The 21,272-nt window shown below is 37.8% G+C and overlaps 1 protein-coding gene across 1 annotated transcript in view; it reads left to right on the top strand.

Annotated features, from left to right (window-relative positions):
- The window catches only part of ACVR1C (activin A receptor type 1C), an 83,943-nt gene that overhangs the window by 33,886 nt on the left and 28,785 nt on the right, over nucleotides 1-21,272 (top strand). Inside the window, exons 2-3 of the mRNA XM_084891469.1 lie at nucleotides 749-979; nucleotides 17,699-17,938. Of these exons, the coding sequence (XP_084747595.1) occupies nucleotides 749-979; nucleotides 17,699-17,938 (471 nt within the window). The remainder of the gene's footprint in view (nucleotides 1-748; nucleotides 980-17,698; nucleotides 17,939-21,272) is intronic.

Raw genomic sequence — 21,272 nt, 5'->3', positions numbered from 1 at the left:
GAAAGTTTTATTGCATAGATATATGAAATTCTATAATTGATGTGTTTTGCTTTATTGAATAAATATGTTCATTAAAGAAAATTGCCTGAAGGCCATAGTGCTTGTTCAAATGACTCATTCTAAGGTGTATTCTTTAGTGAAGAAGGGGGGAGTATAATGGCTCATCAGTGCCTTCAAGTTCACTAGGAGAATAACAATAATATTAAATGTTACAAAATATGCTTGTAGAGACTCACACTATTATATTTTTTTCTTTAGTTGTAAATATCGATGGTTAGATTTGTATTTAGCACATTCACTTAAAAGGTTACAGGGGAAAGAGTAAGTGAACAGAATAAACTGTGCTGTTTGGTTACACAGCTGCTGCGATCACACTTGAATGTTCCACAAGTGATGCCAGACAGGCCCCTCGTGGTTGCTGTGTTACTGTATCCTAGTGTTTCAGAGGTGCTATTGATTTAGGGATGAGCTGATTAAGCTTAAGAAGAAGGGATTTAGACAGACCATGGATGAGAAAAATTGTTTTAAAATATAATAGTAATAAATTCCCAAGAATCCAAACAAAGTAAATGATGATTGTGCAACCCGTTTAAACAAAACACCTGACGGAGAGAGCGTTGATGTGTTCGGCACGTGATTATCTGGTGCTGTTTATTAAGACTGGGTTTCTACACTTAGGTTTGATGAAACGAATTTGCATGGTGTCTTTTGTATCCTAAAGCATTGTTGCTTGCCTTACACGTTTCAGGACTGAAGTGTGTTTGTCTTTTGTGTGACTCTTCAAACTTCACCTGCCAAACGGAAGGAGCATGCTGGGCTTCAGTGATGCTAACCAACGGAAAAGAGCAGGTGATCAAGTCCTGTGTCTCTCTCCCAGAATTAAATGCTCAAGTCTTCTGTCATAGTTCCAACAATGTTACCAAAACCGAATGCTGCTTCACAGATTTCTGCAATAACATAACACTGCACCTTCCAACAGGTAAGGGGTTTGTCTTTGTTCATTCCAAGTTTAATTTTACTCCTGGGAAATCACACACATAGTAGACATCAACCTGTTCTGTGTTTCTTTAAATAAAATCTGTTTTACAGTTCTTTCCTTTTTTTTCTTCCTTTGTACTGGTAAAATTGTCTAACGCTTAGGTGAGGTTGATTTTTTTTAATTGTGCAAGACTAAGACTGTCAAAACATTGACAGCACATTATAATTTTGAAGAAATTTGTGTGAATTGCATTTTTGGAAGTGATGAATGGACCTAAAGTAAACGTAAATTTTTATGGATTATTTTAAAGGAAAGACATTCAAATATACATCAAGGAAAGAAGAAAGAAAAAAATAGAGAAAAATAAAATATTGTAGACTTCCAACTTTTATGGAGACAGAAGCTTTTATTATGGGTACTTTCTCGTATAGCTTCTTTACGTGCCCACACACATGTGAAAACATTCAGTAGCAGAAAGATATTATTACTCGGATACATTCCTGCCTTCCCCCAATGCCATGGTGTTTTATCCCAATTTACAAAATACTGAAAGTCTTAATCTCATATTTTATCAGCAATATGGGATCTGAAACTTTGGGGGACATTAACTCAAACCAAAAAATAACTTATGACCTGAGGGTGTCATGTTAGTGAATCTTCTGTATTTATTAATACAGTAAGAAGTAAGTGCTTGTTGTTGTGTTAATGTCTATATACAGATACATACTCTTCCTTATAAATTAACATCTTAAGATACTGTTATCTACTCTTAGGCATTTGTATATCACCATATCAATATTCCACTATAAAAATTAATTTTCTTAAATTTTTCTTAAAAAAATCTACTTTAAAAATTGTATTTTCTTTATTGATTAAGGTATTGCATATGTGTCCTTATCTCCCCATTGCTCCCCCCACATCCCCACTCATGCCCTCACCCCCCTGTTGTCTGTGTCCATTGGTTTGGCTTATATGCATGCATACAAGTCCTTTGGTTGATCTCTCTCCCTTACCCCCACCCTCCCCTACCTTCCCTCTGAAGTTTGACGGTCTGATCAATGCTTTGCTATCTCTGGATCTGTTTTTGTTCATCAGTTTATGTTATTCATTATATTCCACAAATGAGGGAGATTATGTGATATTTATTTTTCTCTTACTGACTTATTTCACTCAGCATAATGCTCTCCAGTTCCATTCATGCTGTTGCAAACTGTAACAATTCCTTCTTTTTTATACCAGCATAGTATTCCATTGCGTATCAGGGGTCCTCAAACTTTTTAAAGTGGGGGCCAGATCACGGTCCCTCAGAGAGCTGGATGGCCGGACTATATGAACTACTAATTCCTACTGTAACACCTCGGCTGCGCTCACTGCCCAAAAAACCTGGTGGGCAGGATCAGACTCCTCTGTGGGCCGCATGTGGCCCGCGGGCTGTAGTTTGAAGACCCCTGCAACCACAGTTTTCTAATCCACTCATCTGCTGATGAGCACTTAGGCTGTTTCCAAATCTTAGCTATGGTGAATTGTGCTGCTATGAACATAGGGGTGCATATATTCTTTCTGATTGGTGTTTCTGATTTCTTGGGATGTATTCCTAGAAGTGCAATTACTGGGTCAAATGGGAGTTCCATTTTTAGTTTTTTGAGGAAACTCCATACTGTTCTTCACAGTGGCTGCTCCAGTTTGCATTCCCATCAGCAGTGCATGAGGGTTCCATTTTCTCCACATCCTCACCAGCACTTGTCCTTTGTTGATTTGTTGATAGTCATTCTGAGATGGTACTGCATTTGTTCTTTTGATTTGCATCTCTCTGATGATTAGGGACTTTGAGCATGTTTTTATATGTCCCTTGGTTTTCCTTATTTCTTTTTTTGAAAAGTATCTATTTAGTACTTTTAACCTATTTTAAAAATAATTGGCTATCCCTCTTTTTTTATTTTATTTTATTTATTACTGAATAACTTATTTAGTACCTTGGGATCACTACCACAAGTGTATTCAGAAACCATCTTCTTTAAAAAAACAATTTTATTATGGTATAATTTAGATATAAGGAAATATATTTTAAGTGGGTATTTTGATAAATTTGACACATATAAGGTGTCCCCAAAATACACTCTTTAACAGCTGATAGCTCAATTTTGAAAATGAAATGTATTATAATAAACACATACTCTGTATGTGAATGGTTTTTAACATCTCAATTTCTAAGTGTTAATTGATAGTATATTAAAATTAATTTTGTATATTCACCATATTTCCTACAAACTTGCCAAGATAACTTATATTATTTCTGGTAGATTTTTCGAGATTTTTGATGTTTTTACATATAGTACAATCATCTGTGAATACAGGAAATTTTAATCTTTCACTCTGATCTGTATGCATTTTATTTCTATCTCTTGCCTTTTCACACTGGCTAACACTGCCAATTAGATGAATAGCAGTGATGAGAGTGAAGTTCTGTGCCTTTTTCCTGTCTGGGAGGAATGTCTTCACTTTTTTTTACCATTAAGTACGATGTTATTTAGTTCTTTTAATAGATGCCTGTCATCAAACTTTTATTCTCACTTCAGGGGAAAGTGTCCTTATCATGAATAAATTTTAAACTTTTGCAAGTATTTTCATGAATTTATTGAGATTATCTCATGATTTTTCTTTTTCAGTCTATTGATAACACGGATTATATTAATTGCTTTTTCAACTATCATTCATAACAGGAAAGTTGTGTGTTATCTATCCAGTAATTATTCCTATGTAATAATTTGTTGAATTCATCTTCTTTTTACTTAAACTAAGAATTTGCTTCTGATCACGGCATTGTGTGATAAATTGACAGGAAATTGAATAGCCCTGTATATGCAGTCATCTGGTGGCAGGTTGTACTCTCTGGGAGGCAGCACTAAATGGTTATTAGCTGTATTGCAGCAGCAGCTGTTGGGAGAGGCATTGGGAATCTCCAGGCTGAGCGCCGACACAGCCGGTGCCAAGAACGCTGCTGCTTCAATGTCATCAGTGAGTGTGATTGATATCCCCTGCTCTGCGTATCAGAGATTTATCACCTTTAAATGCGATCATGTATAGATGATATATATACAAGCATTCTGAAAAAATAGATCGTATGACATTTCTATGGTAATTAATACTCTGCATCACTTCCATGGGCCAAGAAAGCAAAGGCTGGGAGGTGATCAGAGGAAGTTGGAGAGAATCTGAGATCCCTTTGAGGGAAGCCAAGTGGATCCTTGCCTCTTTGGCTCATTCCTTCAGCACTATGACCGTGAGGCCATTTCTGATAGCTGTCTTGATGTAGGGACGGTAACTCAGTCTTGTCATATTTCAGCTGGCCCTCTTGTTCCTTAGACCTTGTGTGTAATACTGGGCTCTTGCTTCATTTCTTTGTGACAAAGTTCCCACCTTGAATACAACTTGTGACATTTTCCTCCTCACTCCTCTCCCTGCTGGTTCTCTAGTATTTGGCAATTGGTAGGAACTCACACTTGCCCTCCTAAAAAGCCTCTTACGTGTCTGACTAATTCCTAAACCTTTGGACTGGTGACTTTCATACATGTTTCCATTGTGATGCACAGGCAGATGTAAATTTTACATAATTTCTCCCAACCCGCATTCACACACAACTGAAACAAGAATTTTATAACATATTCTTACCATTAAAATGTGGGAGATACTCTATGCTCTTTCATTAAGTAAAAATGTTGGTCAACCCCCACTAATAGGTTCTGTTTACACTGTTTTGTTGATATTTAAAATGTGGTGATTTTAAATGAAGCAAGGACATTTATTATTTTAATTTATTAGTAAAATACCTATTAAGAAGCAGATTAGTATTTTAATTTCAAGTGTTTTTTCTTTTTCTTTTAAAAGGCCTTTTTAAAAACCTCCTTCCCCATTCACTTTTAATTCTAAATTGAATTAAATGTAAGTGTGATTAACTCAGATCTTTGTAAGCAGTATTTGCTTTAGATCATATTAAATTCAGTCACTTGCCCTTAAAACATACTTTGTTCTCTGGCATTGCATGTAGATTTAATTTTTATAAGTTAATAATTTTTTTGATAAAAATAATTCCATAGTTGGGTAGAAATAGTTCCTTCCCTGAAATTTATTGAAGTAGAAATGTTTTATGTCACTGGAGTGACTTGCCATGTTCAACTGTTATCACAAACTAGAGGGCCAGTGCATGAATTCATGCATGGGTGGGATTCCTTGTCTAGCCAGCAATCAGGGCTGATTGGGGCTGTCTTGCCCAGTCTGGATCAGGACCAATTGGGGCAGATCTGGCCGGCTGGCCTGGGGGAAGGACAACAAGAGGTTGGCCAACAGTAGGAGGTTGGCTGTGGGAGCACACTGACCACCAGGGGGAAGCTATTGCATTGAGCGTCTGCCCCTGGTGGTCAGTGTGAGTCATAGAGACCAGAAGATCGATTAGGGTCAACTGGTCGTAATCATTGCTTAGGCTTTTATATACATAGAGGATTTTTTTTCTATGTAAAACTTGAGAGAAAACAACCATTTCCAGAAACAGCCATTTATTTGACTAGTGCTTTAAGTTCATGTCCCAACAAATAGGAAATATGTTATTATTTTCAGAAAAGAAATTAGAAAAATTAAAAATAGCCTATGCAAATCAGTTAAATAACAAAAGCATATATATTTTATGTAGTATACCCTGTCTAATATCTTCTTCCTGTTTGTTTTTTAGACCAGGTAAGAAAAGCTATCTTCAATTACAGAACTATCTGTCCATCTTTCTGGGATGCTACTCTTCTTGCTCTTTCTCCAGTGACCTTTGACCTAGTACTCTTAGACACCGTTAATATACAGTAACTCTGCAGATTGTCCACTCTTAGCTTTTTTTGAAATTAGAAGAGGAGCCACGTTGGTGGGAAAAATTCACCTCCAAAAAGTAAATGATGTATTCTGAACTTTTAAGAATATTTATGGTTTTTCCTTACTGGTGTGGCTAAATGGTTAGTGTGTTCCATTCATTGAAAGGTCTCAGGTTCAATTCTTGGTCAGGGCACATATCCAGGTTTTGGGTTTGATCCCTGATCAGGACACATACAGGAGGGAACTGGTAAATGTTCTCTCTCTCTCTCTCTCTCTCTCTCTCTCTCTCTCTCTCTCTCTCTCTCTCCAGATTCAATGAAAACAAAAACATCCTCAGGTGACAAGTATATATATATATATATATATATATATATATATATATATCAGTTTAAAAAATTCAAGACTCATTTATACAAATAATATGCATTTTGGGGGTGGGAGACATCAGGTAGGGTAAACAAATAATAAACAAAAAAGTTTCGTTCACATAGGAAGATGTTTTGGGTGTGTGTTTCCACAATGTGCTCTGTCTGCGAGTCCTCTTATAAGTTCCCCTCGGTTCTCACAATTCCTTCACTGATTTTGCATAAATGTTGCCTTCTGTAGCTATTCCCCAGCCTCTTGAACTCTTTTTCTCATATTTGAATTTCTGATAACTCCAATATCTATAGTTGGTTTGCTGTTTTTTTATTCTACTAACTCATATTCTTGTTGGCTGCTTTCCTTGTGTGTTTTATGATTTTTTTATTATGAGGTCATGTTTTGGGGATCCATCTCTGGAGAAAACGTTTGAAACCTATATTTAAAATGTGTTTCTCCAGAGAAGATTTACGTTAGTTCCTGGCAGGTATTTGGGGGTGATGTTTTGATTACCGTATTTCCCGGCGTATAAGACGACCCCCCTAATTTTACAGTTAAAACATAGGTTTAGGTCTATATTCGCTGTATAAGACTACCGCCCTCTTCCGAGGCAACACCAGTTCTTTTTTTAATAGACCGCCTCTCTGACTCTGGCCAATCTGAGCAGGCTTTTTTTCGTTTCAAAAGTCGTCTTATACGCCGGAAAATATGGTGAGTTTTTTTTGGCCAACATATGGCATGAATTCTGGCTTTAAGCCTGCCTGTATGGGTACATGCTTGTGGGAAGGAACTATTAAAGATATTTTTTTTTCTTCTGTGCCCCAAATCAAGGTTGAGACAAATAGATGAATATGTTTGCTGTCTGAACACCATGTTCTATTTTGTTTTGTTTCCAGTCATAGTTTCCTAATTTATAGAGGGATCTCTAATCTTACCTTTCACTTAAAAAAAAATTGTTTTTTTATTGATTGTTTTCAAGAGAAAGAAAGGAAAAGAGAGAAAAACATATGAACATTGATCATCTGCCTCCTGCACTCCCTCCACCGGCAACCTGGGTTTGTGCCCTGACTGGGAATCAAACCAGCAACCTTTTGGTGCACAGGACCACTCCCAGCTATCTTAGCCACACAGGCTAGGGCAGGAATCAGTTTTGATCTCCTAATCTTGTGAATCAGTCTCCTAAACTAAGCACTTAACCATCAAGAACTGGACAATACTTGTAGGGCAAATGGCAGCACTGGTGCTCAAGCACCGCTCTCATTTTGCATTTCAGTTTTGCCCATTGAACAGTTCTTTTATTTCCCCACCAGCTTAATCATGTAATAGAAAGAAAAAAAAACGTTTTTCATTTATAGTTTATTCAGCATTTTTGTTTGTGCTACACCAAGAAGGACATCTGTGGACATTCAAGTGTAACTTGACAGAAGTGGAAATTCCAGGACAGTTTATTTTTGAAATGATGCTGGCATAATTATCTATCCATATGGAAGAAAACAGGGCCCTACAACAGTGTCACACTCTATACAAAAATAAATTATAGCTCAATTAGATATCTAATTGTGAAATGCAAAAACAATTTAAATGTCAGAGGAAAATTTAGAAAAAAATGATTTTTGTGACTTTATAGTGTGAAGGCTGTTCTTAAATAAGACAGGAAATCCAACTGCTATAAAAGGAAAAGATAAATATAATTGACTCATGCAAACTAAAATAAAAATGAATGGTAAAAGATAACATACATAAAACAAAAGATAAATTAAACATGGAGTGGAAATATTTTTAACATATATGACTGAAAAAATGGTAACTATTATATTGTCTCTATGATTTATTAACAAAGACTCAGGAAAGTCACCAGCCTACTTCCAGATTTCTTGTTATGTGAATCAGCAAACACCCTTATTATTTAAAACCTTATTATCTAACTTTCTGATAATCTTATCTGATACTTTTTTCTCATGGGTATGTTTTATATCTAATAAGAAAAATGTTGGGTTTTGTTATTAGGGATCTCAAGTCCAAAGAAGATAAAAGTTAAGAAACATGGTTTGCTCAGATTGTGTTTTCTAATAGAAACCCCGTGTTTAGCAGAGATATCAAAGGTCTCTTTCCTTATTGAAAGTGTAAACCAGATATAAGCCCATATTCTTGTAATCTCAGAGAGGAACCTTGGGCTTATTATGTTGCAGAGCAGGGGGAAAAATGAAAGAGAAGAATAGAGAGAAAGAGAGAGAGAGAAAAAGAGAGAGAGGTAACATAAAGAAATTATCCAAATATGTCAATAACACTTAAATATAAATAATTTAATATAAATAGACAAAACATTTCAGTTAATAAGCAAAGATTATCATGTAGGATAATCCAATTTAATTTTTTAATGTATAAAAAATGAAAGTTTATAGAAATATTGAAATTATTGTGATGAAAAAAGATATACCATGCACATATTGAACAAACAAAAATTTTGATCTATTTTGATATTAAGAGCAGACAAAATAAACTTTAATACTTAAAAAAAAAGAGTTATAAAAGGTCACTTTATAATGGTTACCAAGATTCTTAATAAATTGAAATTTCTGCGTGCTTAAAGAGCGTGGTCTCGAAAATAAGGAGGATATTTACAAATCTATAAGGAGAAATAGAGAAATCAACAATCTCAGGAGGAGATTTGAATACACTACTATGTTGGCAATTGATAGAAATAGATTAAAAAATTAGAGTAAGACTTATATGATTGAAATAACATGACTAATAGCAACCTAATATTTTAGATAATTATAATTTACCAAAGCCAAATAGTCTTATGACACTAAAAAACTTGAATGAGTAGTTTTTAAAATGGTAGTTAAAATACCCATAAAGAAGATTTTAAAGCCCAAGAGGCTCTAACAGAAAATTTGAAAAACTTCTAGGAACAGGTAATTCTTGTACAAACTCATCTAAAACATAGACAAAGAGGAAACGCTCCTTAACTCATCTTATGCATATCCTTGATATAAAAACCCACCAAAGACATGAAAAAAGAAATTATAACATATTCTCACATATGAATATGTACATAAATATTGCAATTTCAACATGGAACCCTATAGGAAAAGGGGTTCTGGCAAACACAGTAAAAGGGTGAGGAAATGAGTGCTCTCTATATCAGGATAATGGTTACTCTTGAGGAAGGGATAAGGTTGTGATCATGTGAGAGTAAGGGGACTGAGAGATTGGGAGTTTATAATTATTTCTGTACCCAACCTAAATACATATTGTATGGACTGTTTTGTACATTTATTACATTTCACAACAAAAGAACAAAACATCATTTTAAAGTAATTTTTGAATATAGTAACTTTATGGAAGTTACACATTCTAGTAACATCTGGAGATGGTATTGAGAGCTAACTGGCTAAGGACATTATTTAACCTTTTCTTATAAATTCTTATACTGACTTGTTTTGTTGCACATATGTTCTTTTTCTAATGAAAAAAAAATCTAATGGATGGGTCAGAGTTTACTATGACTATAAGTAAGAATTTCAAGATATTTAGTGTCTTTCAATACCCATTGAGTCCAGAGCCTAGACTTTTAGTTGGTTGTGTGGCTGTTCACCTAACAGACAGTATTTTCACTACCCTTAAGGTAAGTGTGGCCATATGACTGAGTTCTGGCGAATGAGATGAGTGGCGTGTTTTGGAGGACTTCTGAGAAGCCTTCAAAGCAGAACTGGCACATTGCCATGCCATCCTCCATCACACTGCCTGGAAGTAAAGGATGGAGTTTTAGCAGCTGCCTCAGACCATGGGGTTAATGGCTACACCACAGGGATGGCAACAAGGGAGATGCAAGGAGCCTGGCTGAACACTTCATGGAGCCACTTGCTAACATTGGATGACCCATCTTCCACTTCCTTTCACATAAAAGAGAAGAGAAAACTTCTATTTGGTTTCCTTTGTTATTTGTAGCAAATCCAGTTCTAATGAACATGGAAACAGCAAAATAGGTCATCCAGAATTTTATCTACTTATTATATCTGGCCCACAGACAAGTTTTGTGTGATCTACACAATTTCTGGAAAATAAAAGTGAATTTTTTATAATGTTAAAATTAAGAGTATTAATATGAAATTCCTAATGTGTGATTTTCCATGAAAAATCAGGAGGTCTGGCATCCTCGATGACTTTCTTTTCTAATCAGTTGGCTGAAGCCAAAGAGACTGACCCTTCCTTATTGGGCATGGGCTTTTCCTCTTCATTCATTCATTCATTCATTCATTCATTCAATATGTATAGCCGATACATATTGAAGTTGGTTACTTATAGGATTCATTTTGATAGGAATTACTATTTAGTTCATGCTTGCACTAATTACTACCCTTCATGTGGAAATAGACTATTCTACAAAAACATTCAAGTCCTTGGCATCTTTTTGTTCCCAAAACAGAGTGCTTGGAAGGATAAGTTTAATAATAATTTCTGATGTTTCCTTTCAGATTTCAATAGACTATTTTAATAAAGCTATTATATTTGACTAACTCAAATAATTAGTTTCAATAAAGGAAATACATGCACAACATTAAAACGTAGGTGCTTTATTAACCTCAGAACAATTTCCACCTTCCTGTTCTGCTCTCAGTGTGTAAAGAGAAAAAGAAAACTGATTATTTGTATCAGTTAAGAGTATGTGAACTATGCATATTGATTAGGCACATGTCTAAATGAGACTTTCAATATAAACCAAACTTTCAATATAATGCCAAAACATTAAAATTTAATTTATAAAAAATTAACAATTTAAAAGCATGTTATAATTATTAAAAATCCAACATTTAGATAGTGAGTAACATTCTTTTGGGAGTTTAAAAGTCTTATTTGCATTTCTTTTCAAATTCATGGTGTTTTTACTTTAAATATACATTCATTGATCTAGTCAGTGTAAGGTGACATCCACAGGCTGAGAAATGCTCATGGGACCCCTTGTGAACTTGTTCTGCTATCACATGAACAATCCATTTATAGCTCATTCTCTGAGAATTCAGTGCACACCTGGCAGGTGTGCCAGATGTTCCCTCCCCTACCCCCATAAAATGAAAGATGCTATGAATTTTATATTTTGGAAAGTGCTGTGAAATGCAAGAATATAAAGAAGTTGAACTTGTGCTTTAAAAGTTTAATGTAGGAAGATAGGAAGCATTTCTTGTCTCCGGAAGCAAGTATACTGATTTCAGTTATGCAATTTTGTTCATAGGGATGTAATGGGACATTGAAAGTAAAATTTGTAACCAATACTAAATTTAGGATTTTACATTATGTAAGCCCCTACTCTCTCAGTTCTAGAAATACTATTACCTATTTACTCAACTATCATTTTGGGTGATTGAACTAGGTCACAATATGATTAGCTTACATCAGTCTTTTCTAAGCGAACAAGCTGCCTCTGTGTGAATGTGTTACCTGTGGGAGAAATGATATTAGCATGAACTTTAGGACAGAAAACTGTAACTTTTCCTTTGTCATCAATATTTTAATGTGCCTTCTCTGAACAAGGCTCTCTGCCGTGAGTTAGCGAGACAGAGATACAACTATGGGTGGGGCTTCAAAGGAAGTTTTCTTTTTCCCATGCAGAAGGTTGGCTTGAGGAAAAATTAAAATATTCTTCTAGTAATTACTGTCTAATGTCTTCACAGAGGATATGCGTTTTGATGACAGATTAAGAAATGAATCTCTGGGTCCATGCCCTGAAATTAAGAAAAATGATAGGGTCCATTTAAATTCTCTTTCCTATGTTGTATTAATCTCACTTCTGCTTGAGTCAAACTTTTTTATTTTATTTTTATTTTATTGATTCTTTACAGAGAGGAAGGGAGAGGGATAGAGAGCTAGAAACATCGATGAGGGAGAAACATCTATCAGCTGCCTCCTGCACACCCCCTACTGGGGATGTGCCTGCAACCAAGGTACATGCTCTTGACCGAAATTGAACCTGGGACCCTTCAATCTGCAGGCCAACGCTCTGTCCACTGAACTAAACTGGTTTTGGCAAGTCAAACTTTTCTCATATCCCTTGTGCCAAAGACTATATTCTTCAGTCTAACATTTCTATTTCCTTAAAATATAAAAATATTATTAAGCTTACTTTCAGATGCTAGTGGATGAAAGAAGATTGGAAGCTTCTCAGTGTTCCTCACATACTCCCAGAAAATCAGCAGCATAAGAACTGTTCATGGAATCTTTTTATGTGTGGTGTTCCCTGCCTGCCATACACTCATTAGATCAGGCCAGATGAAGGCAGTATATGCTTTCCATTTATAGACTGAGCACTGGCCAACAAAATGGTCTGTCAATGGCTCATCTGATACAATTCAAAGGCAGAAATAATTCTCATGTTATTTCTGTCACTGTCATGACTCAGTGATAGAAATATTTTATAATTTATAAGATAAAATATTTTATAATCTCTAAGATTATAAAATATTTTGATGCTCTTCAGTAGTAGAGGTCCATGCTAATCAAAACCAAACTGTTTGACATGATTATTCTTGCTCTGAGAAAAAGGGAGACCATTTGCTCTTCTTTATAGTGGAGCATGTTGGAGGGATCTAACTGAAATAACTTCTAACTGGATTATTCCTGATGACATTTATAAGGGTGACTATGAGGACACAGGAGGCTAAGACAGGCTCAGGGTGTGGAGGGGCTGCCTGCCATAAGCGAGTATAGAATTGCATGGGGATATTAGATAAATAAAATAAATAAAACCAGTGTTTGTGCTCCAAAGACCTCTACTCAGAAAACTACAAGACACTGGAAAAAAGAAATAGAGGAAAATACAAGCAAATGGAAGAATATACTATGTTTATGAATCGGTAGAATTAACATCATTAAAATGTCCATACTACCCAAAGCAATCTATAGTTCAATGCAATCTATACTAATAAAAGAAAGATGCAAATCGACCATACCTTTGTGATACCTACCATCCAATCAGGAGTGAGTATGCAAATCAACCCAAAAGATGGCGGGTTAATTTGCATAATTAGGCCCAAAGCAGCTTGGAGCGGGAAGGTGGAAAGGCAGCTCCAGCGGGAGCAAAGGCAGGGCTGGCAGCCAGGAGGAGGAAGGCCCATTCTTGCATGAATCTTCGTGCATTGGGCCTCTTGTCTCTAATAAAATACCAAAAACATATTTTACTATGCTGTGCACCTGAAACTAATATAATATTGCATGTCACCTATACTTTAATTAAAAAGGTCTTTATACTCCAGAATTAAAATTAGACATGAAAACAAAAAAATAAGGTGTTTGTGACTTAGCTCCTTAGACTCATTAGTTACATATTCTTTTATATTGGACTGATTCATCATGAATGGAGCTCTTCATGATGATTTTTCCCTCCCACCTCCCTTGATATTACATTAGGTTTCCTTCATATTTTTACTTGCGAAGTTGTTTTGGAATTGTCCCCTCGCTGGATCATGTATTCATTAGTAGAGTCTAAATGCCACAAGGGAATGGGTGGTGCCCACCTTCTCTGGCATCCCCTTAGAGAGTCCTCAGTGCAACATTATACAAGCCAATCCATCTGGATCCAGTCTTTGAACCAATTTAGTAAAGCAACAAGAAACCAATGAGAAATGTATTTTCATTACCATCAAGCAAATGTTTGAAATGATGGTACCCACATATAAAGATGCTTTAAAATGGCAGGTTAAAAGATGGTCATCAGGAAGGTTTGGTAGATTTCCCATTGCTTAGTGTGTCACTCTGTTTTGTTGAGGAATAAAATTATAAATTATTCATTTGTTACTACTCCCTTTCTCTGCATTGTCTTGGTTTAATGCATGTGGAACTTACGTAAGGGAGATATTTGTGGGCTAGGCTCTGACTCACCCAGACTAGTGCTTTCCTCTCTTTTGCTCCCCATCCTCTTCTATTTAATTACTAGGGACTCCAGTAACTTTAATTAGCAATGCAGCGTTTCCCAGATCTCACTTTTGGGATTAATATATCTCCCCTCACCCCCATGGAGAATGCATCTCAATTGACAATCTCCAAAATTGGGAATGACCAAATAATGCATGTTCTCTTATGATAAAAAATAAAAAATAAAACCTGCTTGAAAAATTAATATGCTAATCAGAGGTAACTTATCAAAATGCCTTCTTCACTGCACCATTGTCTCCTTCTACCATGACTCATTGTCTCCTTCTACCATGACTCATGTAGACTACAGTTTTCCTTTATTTATCTCCCATGGGGATGACAATCAACATTTGATTTAGAAGACTGTTTTACAAATGTTTGCTTTAAAAAAATTGCTCAGTGTTTCAGGAGGTCTTTCTGGACGGTGTTGCTAGTGTTTTTCTAGCTGAGTAATCTTTTTTTCTTACTAACTTGTATCAGTAAATTTATTCACACAAAAAAGAAACATTACCCTTGTGTAATAAACATTCCTGAAAACAGCAGCCTTCTCTAGAGCATTATTCTATTTTCAGGGTTGCTGACCTTTTGCTTCCTTATTGGTTGCCATAGTGACGATCTGAGCAATGCATTTATTCAAATGAGGAAATCAATAAGCTTTTTAACTGTAATGTTTATATTGATAGTTCCTAATAACAATATCAAAATAAAATTTACCCATATAAATGTATCCAATAGTGGAATTCTATTTAAAAAATGTAAGTGTTTAAATAGATGTTTATGTGAATTGCAAGTGATCAAGTGTATTCTGTGGCTTTCTTAGAATACTTTTGTGAGCACATAAAAATATAGATAAAACTTGAAATGTAAATTTGAAAGATCCATGTGAAATGCTTAATAATGCTTTCATCAGCAAACTTCAGAAATTGCAAGTGCCATAGTTAATGATTTTAACGCAAAGTCAAGTTAGAAAACGCTTACACTTGGTCATAGGAACACTTAAGGCCAAGCTCTCCCCGTATGTGCCTGTGCAACTTCTAATGATTTCACAGGAATCCTGAAACACTCAGGAGAAGGCAAGTTGTTGATCTGCCAAAATGCAGGAGGCAAAGTGGAAGCGCATGAGTTATGTTTGTTTCCAAAGTTCACTTAACAGCTTTAAATCTTTTACTCATTGGTTGTAGCCAGACTACTATTTTTAGGATACTAATGAAACATCTATGAACACAATTTTGAGGATTTTTATTATTTTTCCTTTAGAATTAAGTAATAATTGTTTTTAAATTATATTAATATATTCTGGTTGCAATGGTAAGTAAAAAGTAATTACATTTAACATAACTTATGGTTGTCAGTTGCAAAGAAGGAAGTCTGAGGAGTGACTTACCGTAATTCACAAGGTCCATTATCACCACAATTTGTCTAGACTGTAAGGTGCAGGTGTTATGCGATTAATTCGATGCCTCATGTCTAACTAACCCTCACACTGGCCTTTGTGGAGCAACTGGAGGGGTGCTGGGAGAGGGTGCAGTTTGCTCAAGGCACAATAGCCACATACAACCTGCTTCTCTCTCTCCAAAGCCTGCATTTTTTTTCCTTCTCCTTGATGTTCGAGAATCTAAAATTAGGTTAAGACTCCAGAACTGTGTATCTCTATTCTATTAAATATACCCTAAGGTTTATTGAAAACAAAAATCAACATCCCCTGCTGCTAGGACTAGAGGATAAAATTAAATTGATGCTGAGGCTGTCTGCAGTTTGTGGAAAAAACAAACTATGTACTTATTTCAAGTGTCAAAATAACTTCTTTGAAAAACACAGGCAATATCTGACATCATAGATTTTTCATGTATCACTGTTTTTTCCTAAATTAAAAAGATTTCTTAGATATAGGACGAACTTTAAAAAAAAATTGGCTACATGTATTTTAAAATTAAAGTTTGATTATATCCCCCGATGTTATGCGGTTTCAACTATCATATTTATTTTTCTGAAATGAAAAACTCTTATCCTTTACTTAACAAAAGCACTAAACTAGTAAAACTTTTAGTGACTCTGCTATTCAAGATCTAGTTATTGACCATCTGCCCCTGTAAACATGGGGCGTCGTTGAGAACAAAGCAGGCAAAGTTCTTCCTTCCATGAAGCGCATGCTCTGTGGAGGAAATCAGATAATAGATAAATGAATCTGTGATGTGCCAGGTGGCAGTAAGATCCAGGAATTAAAATAAAACAGGAAAAGGGAGCAAAGAGTGAATGGGGAATGAGAAGGAAGGACTATTTTAGACAGGGTTGTCAGCCAAGACCATCATTTCCTGCCAGGATTATTTCATTAGGTTTCTAATTTGTCTCTTCTTGTGCTCCTAGTGACTTCACATAGCTGCCACACAGAATATTAAGTTGGATCACATTTCACTTGCCTGCTCAAAATCCTGCAAGAGCTTCTATTTAGAATCCAATTCCCAGTCCTTTTAGCCTGTAAGACCCCCCATGTCCTTCCTCTCTTTTTCTTCCCTGGCCCCATTTCTTTCTGTCACCTGATCTACCTCGCTCTAGGCCTAGGTTGTCCTGAACACACCAGTAGGTCTCTATCTCAGAGCACCTTACTCCTGCTGTCCCTCTGACGGAACACACTTCCCTGAGACACCACCCGTGCTGGCTCCCTGACACCTGCCAGAGCAGCCCTCTAGGACCACTCTATCTAAAGTAGCATTGGCCATCACTCTGTCTCTTTCTTCTACTTCCTCTTTCTTCATAGCACTTATCTCCTCTTGCTGGATGTGTGGAACATAAGTGTCACAAGAGCAAGGATTTAGTCTCTCTCACCAACGCATCTCTACACCTGGATTGGTGGCAACATATTATTGCAGGAGCTCAGTAATCACTTGAATGAATCTGAATGAATGTGCTCTAAGAATGGACTGCTGAAAAATGGAGAGAAAATAGGAGAGACATGTCAAATGCTTAGAGGTTTTAAAAAGAAACCTGGCCCAGGCTGGTTTGGCTCAGGGGACAGAGCATTGGCTTGTGGACTGAAGGGTCCCAGGTTATTTCTGATGAAGGGCACATACCTCAATCCCTGGCCCTAGTTGGGGCATGTGTATGAGCCCACCAATCAATATGTTTCTCTCACCTTGATGTTTCTCTTTCTCTTCTACTCTCTCTGAAAAATCAATGGAAAATAGCCTTGGGTGAGGATTAACATAGATAAATAATAAATAAATAAATAAATAAATAAATAAATAAATAGATAAATAAATGAAGGAAGGAAGGAAGGAAGGAAGGAAGGAAGGAAGGAACGAAGGAAGGAAGGAAGGAACGAAGGAAGGAAGGAAGGAAGACAGGGTCCCCTGTGTGAGTGCTTTTCTTGGTCCTAATTCTATCTCCATTGGCACCTGGCATAGCCATTCCTAGCTGCAGCCTGACCTCAGCCTCCTTTCCCATCTTTATTTACAGCACTCTGAGCCTTTGCCAACTGTCATCAGTGTACCCTGCGTAGAAGCACATTATAGATGTGAAATGTTGGTGATCACATTTCCAATTTCTAAAATATGTTAAATGGGTTGATTGATGGTCATGTTTTTTTTTTTCAAACTGCAGCCTCACCAAATGCCCCCAAACTCGGACCCATGGAGCTGACCATTGTTATTACTGTGCCAGTGTGCCTGCTGTCCCTGGTGGCAGTGCTGAGCATCTGGGCATGCCAAGGTCGACAGTGCAGCAACAGGAAGAAAAAGAGGCAGAATGTGGAGGAGCCCCTCTCTGAATGCAACCTGGTAAATGCTGGGAAAACTCTGAAAGATCTGATTTACGATGTGACTGCCTCTGGATCCGGATCTGGTATGTGCCCATAGTCCATGTTTTAAGTAAGGAAACTCTTATTTAAATACTAGAGGCCTGGTACACAGATTTGTGCACTGGAGGGGTCCCTCAGCCTGGCCTGCACTCTTGCAATCCAGGACTCCTTGGGGGATGTTGGACTGCCGTTTTCGGCCCCCCACCCCCGCAGGTCACCTGGGGTGGAAAGAGGCAATCAACATCCCCCAAGGGATATAATAGTACAAGGAGCATCAGGCGGCAGGGGAGGAGCCTGAGCATGGGCCAGGTGCTGCACCACTCCCGCTCATCCCGGCCCTCTGCACCTGCTGCCGCCACTTGGTAGCACTGTCACACAGGCGGGGAGAGGCTCACAACTGCCACAGCTGCACTGGCCAGCCATGAGTCCAGCGTCTGGCACCTGTCCGGTCAGCTGAGTGGTGCTCCCACTGTGGGAGCACACTGACCAGGGGGCAGCTCCTGTGTTGAGTGTCTGGACCCTGGTGGTCAGTGTGCATCATAGCTACCAGTCAACCGGTCGTTCAGTCGTTTGGTCACAGGCTTTTATATATATAGATAAATAAAAGCAGCTCTAGCCAGGTGGCTCAGTAGGTTGGAGCATTGTCCTATACTACAATAGTACACCAAAACGTTGTAGGTTTGATCCTCAGCCGGGGTGTGTATGGGAGGCAACTGATAAATGTTCCTCTCCCTTCTTCTCTCTCAAAAATAAATAAAAACATATTCCTGAGTGAGGATTAAAAAGTAAAGAAAGCAGTAAAAAACATTTTTTAACAAAAAAGGGCCTCAATATGAATTCTTTCCTTTTAAGTGCTTGATCTGGTACATGCTAAGTTCTGACATAAAAGTTTATTTTAGGATTTAAAAGAAGAGAAAAAACCATCATGGCCTAAAGAATTAAGTCCTTTCTGTTGGCTTTTGAGCCTTTAGGTATTCAGATTCGTACTCTGACAGTCCTTCAGAATTCCTGAAGCATGAAAGAGTCTCTCTGCTCTCCCCTCTCCATTATGATCAGAAAGAAAAAGTGTTGCTCTCCCGGTAATGGTTCCCGTGCACAAAGGAGTTACTGTATCTAAGGAGCTGAGCTCTGAGCAAGAGAACTCAGTTAAGCAAAGTAATGTACTTGGAGCACCTTCCCTTGTGGTTTTGAAGGTCTTCCGAATCTGTAGGTGCCCCTGGATGTGTGGGTGAAGTTCCCAGAGAGCTGACCTGAAATTAAAATCAAGAATATGTTCTTAAAGCACAGAAATGAAAGATGAAAGGGAAGAGCAGAGCACTGGTGTGCTGGCTTTTGCTGCGGAGGCTGTGTGATAATTCTCTTCCTCTTCATGGAGCTCCAGGACATGCTGACACAACTCAGGGACAGGACCGTGTTCTGGCCTAAATGAGCCTTTCTCATAGCACAAAGCGTCTGTGGGTTTCTGGTGACAGAGCAGAGTTTCCCCTGTGATACAAACTCCCTAAGGGGCAGCAGGCTCCCTTCTCTCATGTATGCGTCCAGAAATCCTGTCAGCATGCGGTGCTGCCGGAATGTGGACTAGGCCGAGGCTAGGTGAGCCACGTCAGATGCCCCTGCACCCCCCCCTTGCTTTGGGAGGATTATTAAGGATGATGACCCCAAACATATTTCAAGGAGCACACAGACAGGCACAGTTAACAGGGGTTAACAACAGAGGGGCTCGAGCATCTATATGAGCATCATATGTAATATGATATAGCTATGGTCTCAGCACAGAGTCCAGAAAAGACAGGCCCGATCGTATCACCCAGGGAGCCCAGGTAGTTGGCTGCTTCTGGGGCAAGACTGCCTGCTCTCTCACTGACCAACATCTCAGCACTGGCACCCTCACTGCCCAAATTAGGTGGCATGTGTCCAGGGGAGGAGCATTGGCAAAGTGTCTCCAAACTACAAAGTTTATAAAATGAAATCCAAATTACATTATCGGCTAGAAAGATGGTATTCTTTCTTTAAAAGTAAAACATGTTCAGTTCACTACTGTTTTTCTTCCTTGAGTATTGCGTTTTGGGGCCCGTTTTGTGCCCTAACATTTTGAGCGCTGGCAACAATGTAGGCACAGAATAAGTGCACAGAGAGCTCTCTTTGGTGCCAAGTTCCTTGAAACCTTAAATAATTTCTTCAGGAGGTTCAAGTGATTAAAAAGCCATCTACTTAATTACCACCCAGACATTTCAGCTCACCCGTGTTAGGTTGAAATGTGTATTTTGGAGCGACTCTTTGAATATGTTTAATATGACCAAGGATTTTCCTTTCTAATAAACGTTCTAGAGATTTTATAACTGGAGACTGTATATTTAATTTAATAAAGCAGCCATGAGCCAGGACATAAAATGAAAAATTCACATTAAGTTTTTTGGTTTTTTTTTTTTTTTTGCTCCTTCCCTGTGTCTTTAAACCAGAGTCTGGATTTATTGACTGCTGAACTCTCCTCTTTAGATTATCCTAAAAAGAAAGCTGTAAATGTACCCATGCATGGGTGACTTTTGTAATGCACAATTCAAAAGAGCTTTAGGCACTTTTCCCCTAAGCCAGCTGCATATATGTCCTTGGCAGTGACCGCTGCCTTTCATAAGCAGAGCTGGTTTGTCTGCAGCAAGGCTTCTGCCACAAAAGCTCCCCTCCCACTCCCTGCAGAGGGGATCGGGCGGTTCTGCTTCTCTTAATTGTCCGGTGTCCTTAAACGAGAGGCCGCTTTGTCAAATGTTGAGAAACAAAAAATTATGAAGCTTATCCTTGACCTGGCCAGGGACCGATTTCAAAGAGATGTAATGCCCACCAGAGAGGAACACGGACTGCTGTGTTCCTGGGCTGTCTTTGAGAGTGGACAGTATCTCAGTGGCTTCTAGGAGACTGGATAGGCCTCTGCTTTGCTCTCATGATAGAGCACTTTTGACGGACAGTGACAGGAAGTTGCCATTCCATCAGACAGGTATCCATTTCTACAAAGGCCATGAAAAAGAATAAAATGAACCAGGAGGAGAAGCAACATCCATGTATCTTCAAATTAAGTCTCTAAGTGTATAACCCAAGAATTATGTAGGTTATCTTGGGGGCTGCTTTGAATGATACCGAGGCAACTTTCATTGAGTTTTACAGTCTCAACTTGATTGCTGTGCTGAGTACCTTAGGCCACATCTTACTTTGTCCCTGGTGTGTGGCACTGATGGGTGCTTGATCAGTTTTCAGTTTGAAAACATTGGCTTATCTAGCCAAATATTGTTGCGTTTTTGTTGGTAACGATTGTTGGTGGTAATGTTTTTGTGAGTGTGTGGGTGCGTGTCGGGGAAGGGAGGAGAGAGACTGAGGTTGAGATTTGGC

This window comes from Pipistrellus hanaki (genome assembly GCF_964339955.1).
Source record: "Pipistrellus hanaki genome assembly, chromosome: 8".
Classification (NCBI taxonomy): Eukaryota; Metazoa; Chordata; class Mammalia; order Chiroptera; family Vespertilionidae; genus Pipistrellus; species Pipistrellus hanaki.
The sequence above is the reverse complement of the archived record's forward strand: the minus strand, read 5'-3'. Positions and strand labels throughout refer to the sequence as shown.